The following is a 10,636-nucleotide window of genomic DNA, read 5'->3' as shown; positions in this document are numbered from 1 at the left end:
CTTATGCCCGAAACGTCGATTCTCCTGTTCCCTGGATGCTGCCTGACCTGCTGCGCTTTTCCAGCAACACATTTTCAGCCCTGGAGAATTACTGCCAGACTGGGTCTCTGGCAATGTGGTGAAGGAACCAACAGAAGGGAAAAACATACTTGACCTCATCCTTACCAATCTGCCTGCACAGAAAGCATCTGTCTGTGATAGGATCAGTTGGAGTGACCACCACACTGTCCATGTGAAGACAAAGTCCTGATTCCATATTCACAATATCTCAAATCGTATTGTACGGTGCTATCACAGTGATAAATGAGGCAGATTTCAAACAGATCTAGCAATTCAAGACTGGGCATCCATGAGGCATTGGGCACGATCAGATACAAGTGAATCAAGCTGCAAACAAATGGCCTGAGATGTTCCTCACTCTACATTACCATCAATCCCAGGGGCATGAACTCTGGTTCAATAATGAGTATAGGAAGGTTTGTCAGAAGTAGCACCAGGTGTAGCTAAAAGTGTGTCAATCTGGTGAAGCAACAAAACTGATACCAAACAGCGTAAGCAGCAAACGACAGAGCTAAGCAATTGCACAACCAACGGATCAGATCTAAGCTCTGCAGTCCTGCCATAGCTGGTTGTGAATGGTAATGGGACTTGATAGCAAAGGCTCCACAAACATCACCATCCTCAATGAAGCATTCACAACAGTCTTCAACCAGAAGTGCAGAGTGGATGGGTGATCCATCATGGTCTCCTCCACTGGTCCCCAATGCACATCCGCATCCACACACACAGCCATGGCTGTTGGCTCATTATCCTTAATTACAGCTCTTCTGCTCCTGTAATACTCTTTTATTTATGTTTGTACATTGCTGGTTACTAAATATAGCTATCTAACTTAGTGCCTTAAGATCTTGCCTTCTGCTCCCCCTTCTGACATTATACCCTCTGGTTGTGGACTTTCCCAAAAGGGGAAACAACTTTTCCAAATCTACCACGTTATGTACTTTAAAAATCTTGTATGTTTCAATAAGGCAGCCTGTCATTCGTCTGAACTTCTAAAGTTGGGCAGAGAAATGGCAGATGGAGTTCAACCCAGGCAAATAGGAGGTGATGCATTTTGGAAGATCCAATTCAAAAGTGAACCATATGGTAAATGTAAAAGTCCTGGGGAAAACTGATGTACAGAGAGATCTGGGTGTTCAGGTTCATTGTATCCTGAAGGCGCCAACGCAGGTCGATAGAGTGGTCAAGAAGGCACATAGCATGTTTTCCTTCATCGGACAGGGTATTGAGTATAAGAGTTGGCAGGTCATGCTACAGTTGTATAAGACTTTGGTTCTGCCACATTTGGAAAACTGCATATAGTTCTGGTCGCCTTGGAGAAGGCGCAAAGGAGGCTCAGCAGGATGTTGCCTGATATGAAGGGTGCTACCTATGAAAACAGGTTGAATAAATTAGACTTATTTTCATTAGAAATACAGAGGTTGAGGGGGGAATCTGATTGGAGGTCTACAAAATCATTAGAGATATAGACAAGGTGGATAGCAATAAGCTTCCCACCCCCCCCCTCCCCAGAGTGGGGGACTCAATTACTAGGGGTCACGAGTTCAAGGTGGGAGGGGAAAGGTTTAAGGGAGTTATGCATAGAAAGTTCTTTACGCAGATGATGGTGGGTGCCTGGAACCTGTTGCCAGCAGAGGTGGCAGAGGCAGGCATGATAGCATCATTTAAGATGCATCTATACAGATACATGAATGGGCAGGGAGCAGAGGGATACAGATCCTTAGAAAACAAGTGACAGGTTTAGATAGAAGATCTGAATCGGCACAGGCTTGGAGGGTCGAAGGGCCTGTTCCTGTGCTGTAAATTTTCTTTGTTCAATGAATACAGACCAATTCTATTAAACTGATCCTCACAGGACAATCACTCTGTACTCAGGATCAACCAAATTAACCTTCTCTGGATGCCTCCAATGCCAGTGTTTCTTTCCTTAGACAAAAGGAATAATTTGAACAGTTTTAGTCCCAAGTGTGGGCTAACTCATGCATTATATTGTAATAGTAAAACTTTACAATTTTTATACTCCATTCCCTTTGAATTTAAGGCTAAAAAGGTCCATCTGCTTTACCTATAATCTTCTGAACTTGTATGCTTGCTTTTTGGGATTTATGTGCATCCTCAAATCCCTCTAAATTTAAATAATATTCAGCTCCTCTATTCATCTGGCTAAAGTACATAATCTCACATTTTACCACATTGTATGCCATATGTGACTTGTTTAACCTGTTCATATCCTTCTGCAGATTGTCACCCTCAGCACTTATTTGCCACCCACTTTTGTGTCATGCACAAACCAAGCGATAGTACATTCACTTGAGTCATTCAGGACATTAAATATATGCTGCAAATAATTGTGATCCAACCAAACATGTAGTCCCTTATCAAAGGCCTTCCAGAAATCCAAATAGATTACACTCACTGCTTCTCCTTTGTCTGACTTGTTACATCCTCAAAAGAATTCTAATTTGCCCTTCATGTAACCATACTGACTCTGTTTGACTGTTTTATATATTTCTAAAGGTTGCGTCTTCTGACATCTCTGAAAGGTTCAGTCTGCATTCTGCGCATACACTCATTATTAAACTCGCAAAAAACATGGTGACGCCCATAAGACCATAAGACAGACATAGGAGCGGAAGTAAGGCCATTCGGCCCATCGAGTCCACTCCGCCATTCAATCATGGCTGATGGCATTTCAACTCCACTTACCCGCATTCTCCCCGTAGCCCTTAATTTCTTGTGACATCAAGAATTTATCAATTTCTGCCTTGAAGACATTTAGCGTCCCAGCCTCCACTGCACTCTGTGGCAATGAATTCCACAGGCCCACCACTCTCTGGCTGAAGAAATGTCTCCGCATTTCTGTTCTGAATTTACCCCCTCTAATTCTAAGGCTGTGTCCACGGGTCCTAGTCTCCTCGCCTAACGGAAATGATTTCCTAGCGTCCACCCTCTCCAAGCCATGTATTATCTTGTAAGTTTCTATTAGATCTCCCCTTAATCTTCTAAACTCCAATGAATACAATCCCAGGATCCTCAGCCGTTCCTTATATGTTAGACCTACCATTCCAGGGATCATCCGTGTGAATCTCCGCTGGACAAATGTGCACAATAAATATAAGTGGAGAAGATGATGTCATTGACAGGGCTGGTTGTGTTACCTAGCATGCACATTTTGTACATGCATATTGAGCACATTTTCATTTCTCAATTCTCTGCTGTTACATGCTTTACAATAAGCTTAACATTTTCAGAATGGCAGGATGTTACACTAACTGGCCTATTAGTTATGTGCTTTTTGTCTCCTTCCCTTTCTAAGGTGTAACATTAGCAATTTTCCAATCCTCTGGGACGTTTCCAGAATCTGAGTAGCCTTGGAAGATTACGATTGGTTCAGTCATAATCCCCATAATTACTTCATTTAATATCCTAGGATGCAGCCCATCAGGTCCAGGGACTTATCAATCTTTAAACCCATTTATTGCCACCTTCAGGGTACAATGGACCTGAACACCCAGATTTCTCTGTACATCAGTTTTCCCTTGGGCTTTTCCATTTACCATACAGTTCACTTTTGAATTGGATCTTCCAAAATGCGCATTTTCTCTAGTGATAGTTACATTTTGCCCCTTGATTATTTAGATTGCACCAAGACTAGGTCTCAGTGAAAGGAAAACTGCCCTGAAGACAGTGAGTAAGTCAACCTGATGTTAGGTCCCAAACAGAAAGATCAGCAAGAATTACAAGCTGAGTGAGTGAATGAATCTCATTCAATGTATACATGGGAATAATATCATCTGGCTCACTTATTCTAACATGGAGAGATATGACAGATGAAGACTGACTGAGAGTAAGGTGATGTTTAAAGTGAAAGATTGCTGGCAATCTTGGCACTTTAAAGTGAGCATGGCAGAGAACAAATTCTGTAAATGAACATGGATGACCAGAAGAGCCATTAAGACAGTCACAGCTGAGAATCATGGGAAAGTACTTTCCAATATTTCCCTTGTCAGACTGCAGATCTTTGTGTGGTTTCACAACTAGATCTGGTACCATCTTACTGGCCAGCACAATAGGGCCATGGGGTCAAATCACCTACTCATTATCTGAATTTTAATATGCAATAATTGTTCCTTTATCTTCAGGGATTCAAGATAAAGGTGAGCCCAGTGTTCTGCAATGACTATGCTATACTAGCAACGGCAGCCTCTCTCAGACATGTAAAGAGTTTTCTCTGACCATCAGCATCAGAAAGATAAATGTCCTGTCCAGAATTCTTATATTGCCAATGAGATACTGGAGTTTGTCAATAGCTTTAAATATCTAGGCTCCACAACAATTAGCAACCCCTCTCTTGCTGAAATCCACATGCATTACAAAAGCTGCTGCTACTCAAGCAGAGTAAGAGTGGACAGTAACAGCAACCTCACTGAAAACATCAAACCTAACAATCTACCAAGTCAATATCCTTAGCACACTTCTCTGAAGTAGTAAGACCTGGACGACATATTCTACACAGAAGACGATGTTGAATAGTTTCCATTTCCACACTCTCGGGTATATCCTCTGCATCTCTTGGCTGGATAAGGTCATGGACTCAGGTTTTGGAGCATGAAAATTCCATCAACCACTTGGCCAATGTCTGCATTGGCCTGGCCACGCTCATCCAATGGATGATGACTTGTAGAGAGTAAGCAGCTCACTGGCTCACATCACCTAGGCATCCACCACTACTACAAACTCAGATGCATGATATGAAAATGGTGGATGCTATATTAACATCGACAACTAGGAGATAGTCAGTTGTGAGAGGTCAGAGCAGTCTGAGACTATTTGAAAGGACATTGAAAGAAGGAAGCAGAAACAATAAGCATAGCTGGCCATGTAGAGGGCCCAAAGGATATAGAGGCTGCAAACCTTACACCTTCCCGTTCTTTACTTTGCAGCAAAATTTGCAATGAAGCAGGGCTGCAGAGTAGCAGAAAACACTGCTTAATACAGTTCACCCCCATTGCATAAACCATTGTCTTATGTATTTTTCTTAGAGCAATTCTAAATTTAGATTAGATTAGATTCCCTACAGTGTGGAAACAGGCCTTTCGGCCCAAGAGGTCCACACCGACCCTCCAAAAGAGTAACCCGTCCAGACCCATTTCCCTCTGACTAATGCACCTAACACAATGGGCAATTTAACATGGCCAACTCACCTGAACTGCACAGCTTCGGACTGTGGGAGGAAACCAGAGCACCCAGAGGAAACCCACGCAGACACAGGGAGAACATGCAAACTCCACACAGACAGTCACCCGAGGCCAGAATCAAACCTGAGACCCTGGTGCTGTGAGGCAGCAGTGATAGCCACCAAGCCACCCCATTTACTTAGCTGATTATTTTGGATCCCTTTTCTGAAAGGGAGTTTTAGCATAAAAGTTAAGTTTCCAAGTTCAGTAGCTCTGCATTTTATAGTTATGAAAGCAAATTTGCATATTTTAACTATAATCTAAATACTTAATATATGATGTATGAGGATGCAAAGATTTTAAGTAAGTTCACCGCGCATGTCTGATTTACATTACAACGGCATTCCATAAACTGTTGAGAAAAGCACAAAGCTATTTTTTGAAAACAGATGTTAGCCAGAGGCTGAGTTCTAACTATTCTGATATGACCACGTGAACAATTTCATGGTTAGAAACTATCACAAAACAGGATTTCAGTCTGACTTATAATCAAGAAGCAATAGGGAAGATGCAAGAGAGGGAAATGAAGTTTTTTTTTTAAATAAATTAATTTGCACTAAATTCAAGAAGATGCAAGAGGAAGTCTGTTCAAGTGAAACCTGCTGCTAAATATTCAGAATGACAAAAGCAACAAGATTAAAATATTTTAATGAAACACACTGATTTTATACAGTAAAATTGCAATAAAATAAGTCAATTCAAAGTGTTTCATAGAGTAGAATTTTACTTCAATGTAGCATGCTATATTTGTAACAGTACTATGTATATTCCCATTATGAAATAAGTTACACTTTTAGGATCAAACATATATTAGCATAGAAAATTACTTGTTAACTTGACACAAAACCACATTTTCCCCCACTAAATATTTAAATCTTACAAGACATAGTAAAGTACATTCTACTCACCAATAATTGAACATAATGGAATCCTATAAGGACACAAGAAATAGAAGCAGGGTAGACCAATGGCCCCTTCAATTTGCACATCATTCAACTGAATCATGGTTAAACTTGTTTCTCAACTCTCCTTTCCTGCCCTATCCCTGTGAAAGCTAATAGTACAGGGATAAACACACAATACAATATTAAGCTGTCTTATTACATCACATTTCATGCTTTCTAGTTAAGTGCAGGATAAATAAAAGTGCAAACAAATTATGCCAACTAGCATATTAAAATTTACATGCAGTCACATTACACCTATTCCTCACAGAAAAAAAAAAGATGCAAAATATTTGACAACAGGACAGGTAGGTTGGATAGCTTTGAAAATATTAATTGAAGGGAAAGGGAGAAATAGAAAGGTCAGTGAAAGGAAAATGGTTTTCAGAAGACATCTGAAGACAGGAATAGGAAGAGAATTTCAAACAGTGCCTTCAGGAATCAAATAGTTTATTTGCCTTTTTTTTGAAAAAGGTCTCTGAAACATATTTATTATTTCACTGTGAATATTTAGCTCATCTCAAACGCTTGAGACATATTTCATTTGCATGTCACGAGGCACAGGAATATGTTCTGAGCAAAGTGTCGCGGCCCACCTCTAATACATCAGGCTAACAGATTTGAAGGCAGACAGTCACATAATGCCCGCTTTTCCACTCTCAGCAGCAGATCATCAGTCTGTAAACATAGATATAATCAAATTTATATGCAAATGCTCTTTCCTCTTAAAAATAATCTATATTTCTTTATGTTGCAATTTGACTGTAGTCCAAGTAATCAGCAAGTTTGAATGTCACATATAGCCAACACAATTTAGTTCTAATATGAAAATAATTTAGAATATTTAAAATACTGAAGCAATATTTAAAATATAGTTGAAAGTATTTCAGATTTCTGCATTGCATTAATAAAATGTACTAACAATTTATGATCTTAGTCAAAGCATACAGATCATTGAAGGTGGCAGGACAGATGAAGGAGGAAGTAAATAAAGCATACAGGGTTCTTGGTTTTATTTACAGTATGAGTACAAGAGCAAGGAGGTGGATGTTGAACTTGTACAAGATACTTGTTAGACCTCAGCTAAAGTACATGTATGGCTGCATGTATTGTAGTAAAAATGTGTGTACTCATTGTACAGAGTGCTAAAAATTGGTATTTACTAGAATGGTACCAGATATGGTGAACTATAGCTATGAGCATAGATTGAAAACATTGGATTGTTCTTCATGGAAAGAAGGCAGCCAAGAGGAAATCTGATTGAGGTTTTCAAAATCATGTGTGGGTTGCACAGAATAGATAGGATGAAGCGGTGTCTACTTGTCAAAGAAACAGCAAAGGGGCGTTGGTTTAAAGTGATGTGCAAACGAAGCAGGAATTATTTGAGAAAAAAAACGTTTCCATCTAGTGAGTTGTTAGGGTATGGAAAACACAGAATTTAGTGGAGGCACATTCAATTGAGGTATTTAAGAGGGCAATGGGCGTTTTTTGGATAGAAATGGTGTCAAGAATAGGGAGAAAAGGCAAGAGATTGGCACTAGATAATAGAGTCAGTGTGGGCACCATGGGCTGAATGGCCTCCTTCTGCACCATAATAAATTGTGATCCTGATCCTGTGATTCGTCTTTTAAAAAAAAAGATACAAATCAAAAGGAAGTGACTCATCCCCAAATATAAATATGATTATCTATTCTCAAATGGATTATTTATTTTAGCGATGAATACTAGTGAAAAGCTGGAGAATACAATATTTAAGCAGAGGCCAGTCTAACATCCATCACAACCAAATCATGTTTAAGTAAAGATCTCTGGAAAGAAATAGAAATGCAGATGCTAAGATATTCCATATGCAAATCCCAAGATAAATCTCGAGGTACTTCGAATTGCAACATCAAAAAGGACTTTTAAAAAGCAACATCCAGAAACGTCAGTATCTCAGTCATTTGAGCAGAGCTCAAAAGTTGCAGCAATCACTTCTCAAAGACAAACTAGATGGCAACAGATGGAGGGGTCAACCTTGGATAGTTGGATGACATATCAAGAGTGGTTGCACATGAACTACAATGGATGGGTGAGGATGACAACACGGATGAGCGTGGAGTGCAGATCTCCTCTGTGGGATAAGCAGTAGCAACAACAGTAGTCAAGATGATTTGGCCCTCTGGTTACCCATTGCCTATGACAATGAACTAAATGCAATTTTACATAGTGAAAGGGATGCTTTCCTCACCCCTTATTCTAACTGCAACTCCATATATAATTCAGATGATTTTACGGTGATATGTTGCAATAAACATACCTACCAATTTGCATAGTGTTAATGCAATCCATCATACATTTCACCACCTCTGAAAGTTAAGCTATGTTTTCTTACATAGCTGTTACAATTTACCTACATGAACACTGTTCTGTTTGTAAATTAAAATTACTGAATAAATTTTGAATGGCTCCCAGCGATAAATGTTTAAGTTTGTTCTGCTTCGATTTACTTTATCGACTGGTTATAATGAACAATATACATTTACCCTAGTGTTTAGGTTATTTGCAGTCCTTTTCAAGTCTTGTAGTGCTCTCTGCATAAATTCAAACGCATGGCAGTCAACACAGGGACGACCTGTGGAAGAAGTATTAAAAACAGATAAAATGCGCTTGATAGTTATTATTAAAATCTCATGTCTACAACACATTTAACAAGTTAAAACATAAATTATCATAAACACTGTTACTGTGTTATGTATATAGCAGTAATTCAGGGATCAAAATATTTTTGAAAGATCCGCGTGAGATTTTTGACAGCTACTTTTTAGTTTTCAGGGATTCCTTTTTTTCGTTACCTTTGCCTCCCCTCTTCTGCCAACCCCTCTCTCCACAGCCCATATCCAACTTTTACAGCACCTTTTTACTCTATTTTGCAATTCTTCTTTTCCATTTGCAAATTCACTTCACCCCAGTCTGACTCCCCAGGCTCAACAACCTCACATTTCACCTGTCCTCTGGCTGTTCTACCTGTTTCATCACTCTACCAGTGGTCCTGCTTCACCTGAACATTTCTTCCAGCACTATGACCTCAACAGACTTCCTCCTGCTGTCAGCAATCCTGTTGCTTCTCTAATCAGAGGCTGCTTCTTCCTATGTTTTCTGCTAAGTTTACTATGAGGAGCAGATTCTAATTGGTTACCTTTTGATTGGAGTAGTTTGCTGGCAAAGGGAGCTTGGCAAGTCTTTAAAAGGGACATCTCGAGTTCAAAGTTTATATGTTCCTTTCTGAGGGTGAAAGGCAAGGTTGACAGGAATAGGCAACCCTGGATGACAAGAGATATGGAGGCTTTAATGAGAGGAGGTATGGCTCAAATACAGGCAGCTGGGATAAAGGGAATCCCTGGAGGTATGTAGGGGTTACATAGGTCCCACAGATATACCATCTTCAGGCTGAAGAAATTCCTCCTCATCTCAGTTCTAAAGGATCATCACTTCATCTGAGGCTAAGTCCTTGGGTCCTAATCTCTCCTATTGGTGGAAATATCTTCTCCATGTCCACTTTATCCAGGCCTCTCAGCATTCACTAAGTTCCAAGGAGATTCCCTCCCATCCTTTCAAAATCCATTGGAGTAAAAATTCAGAGTCCTCATCCGCTCTTCATGTGACAAGCCCGTCACTCCCAGGAACAATTTTGTAAATGTCCTCTGGACTCTGACCAAAGCCAGCAAATCCTTCCTCAGATATGGCACCCAGAACTGCTCACAGTATTCCAAATTCAGTCTGACTACAGCATTGTACAGCCTCAGTAGTACATCCCTGCTCCTGTATTCTCACATATCTTGAAACCATAACAATTTCTCCTTGGAATCCTCCCACTTCCTCCAGACCAAAGGGGTAGCCATGGGTACACGTATGGGCCCCAGCTATGCTGGTCTCTTTGTTGGCTACGTAGAACAGTTGATCTTCCGTAATTACACCGGCACCACTCCCCACCTCTCCTCTGCTACATTGATGACTGCATTGGCGCCACCTCGTGCTCCCGCGAGGAGGTTGAGCAATTCATCAACTTCACCAACACATTCCACCCTGACCTTAAATTTACCTGCAGAGGCCTCACCTTCATTCCCCTACACTCTCGGATCAACGAGTTCAACATGCGGCGTGACATCGAACAATTCTTCCGCCGCCTTCGCCTCCGTGCCTACTTCTTCAACCAGGACTCTCGCCCACCCTCTGACAACCCCTTCTCCCGCCTCCAACACACCCCATCCACCTGGACACCCCATGCTGGCCTCTTACCCACCCTCGATCTCTTCATAGCCAACTGCCGCCGCGACATTAACCGCCTCAACTTCTCCACCCCTCTCACCCACTCCAACCTCTCACCCTCGGAACGTGCAGCCCTCCACTCCCTCC

At 40.9% G+C, this 10,636-nt stretch overlaps 1 protein-coding gene across 1 annotated transcript in view; it reads right to left on the bottom strand.

Moving 5' to 3' along the window:
* Positions 1-5,998: 5,998 nt before the first annotated feature.
* The window catches only part of c1h4orf48 (chromosome 1 C4orf48 homolog), a 14,823-nt gene continuing 10,185 nt past the window's right edge, over positions 5,999-10,636 (bottom strand). Inside the window, exons 3-4 of the mRNA XM_043712889.1 lie at positions 8,767-8,855; positions 5,999-6,919 (exon numbers count right to left, since the gene is read on the bottom strand). Coding sequence (XP_043568824.1) covers positions 6,848-6,919; positions 8,767-8,855 — 161 coding nt within the window. The 3' untranslated portion in view covers positions 5,999-6,847. The remainder of the gene's footprint in view (positions 6,920-8,766; positions 8,856-10,636) is intronic.

Source organism: Chiloscyllium plagiosum, chromosome 1 (assembly GCF_004010195.1).
Source record: "Chiloscyllium plagiosum isolate BGI_BamShark_2017 chromosome 1, ASM401019v2, whole genome shotgun sequence".
NCBI lineage: Eukaryota > Metazoa > Chordata > Chondrichthyes > Orectolobiformes > Hemiscylliidae > Chiloscyllium > Chiloscyllium plagiosum.
Note: the sequence above shows the minus strand (reverse complement) of the source record. Positions and strands in the feature narration are given on the sequence as shown.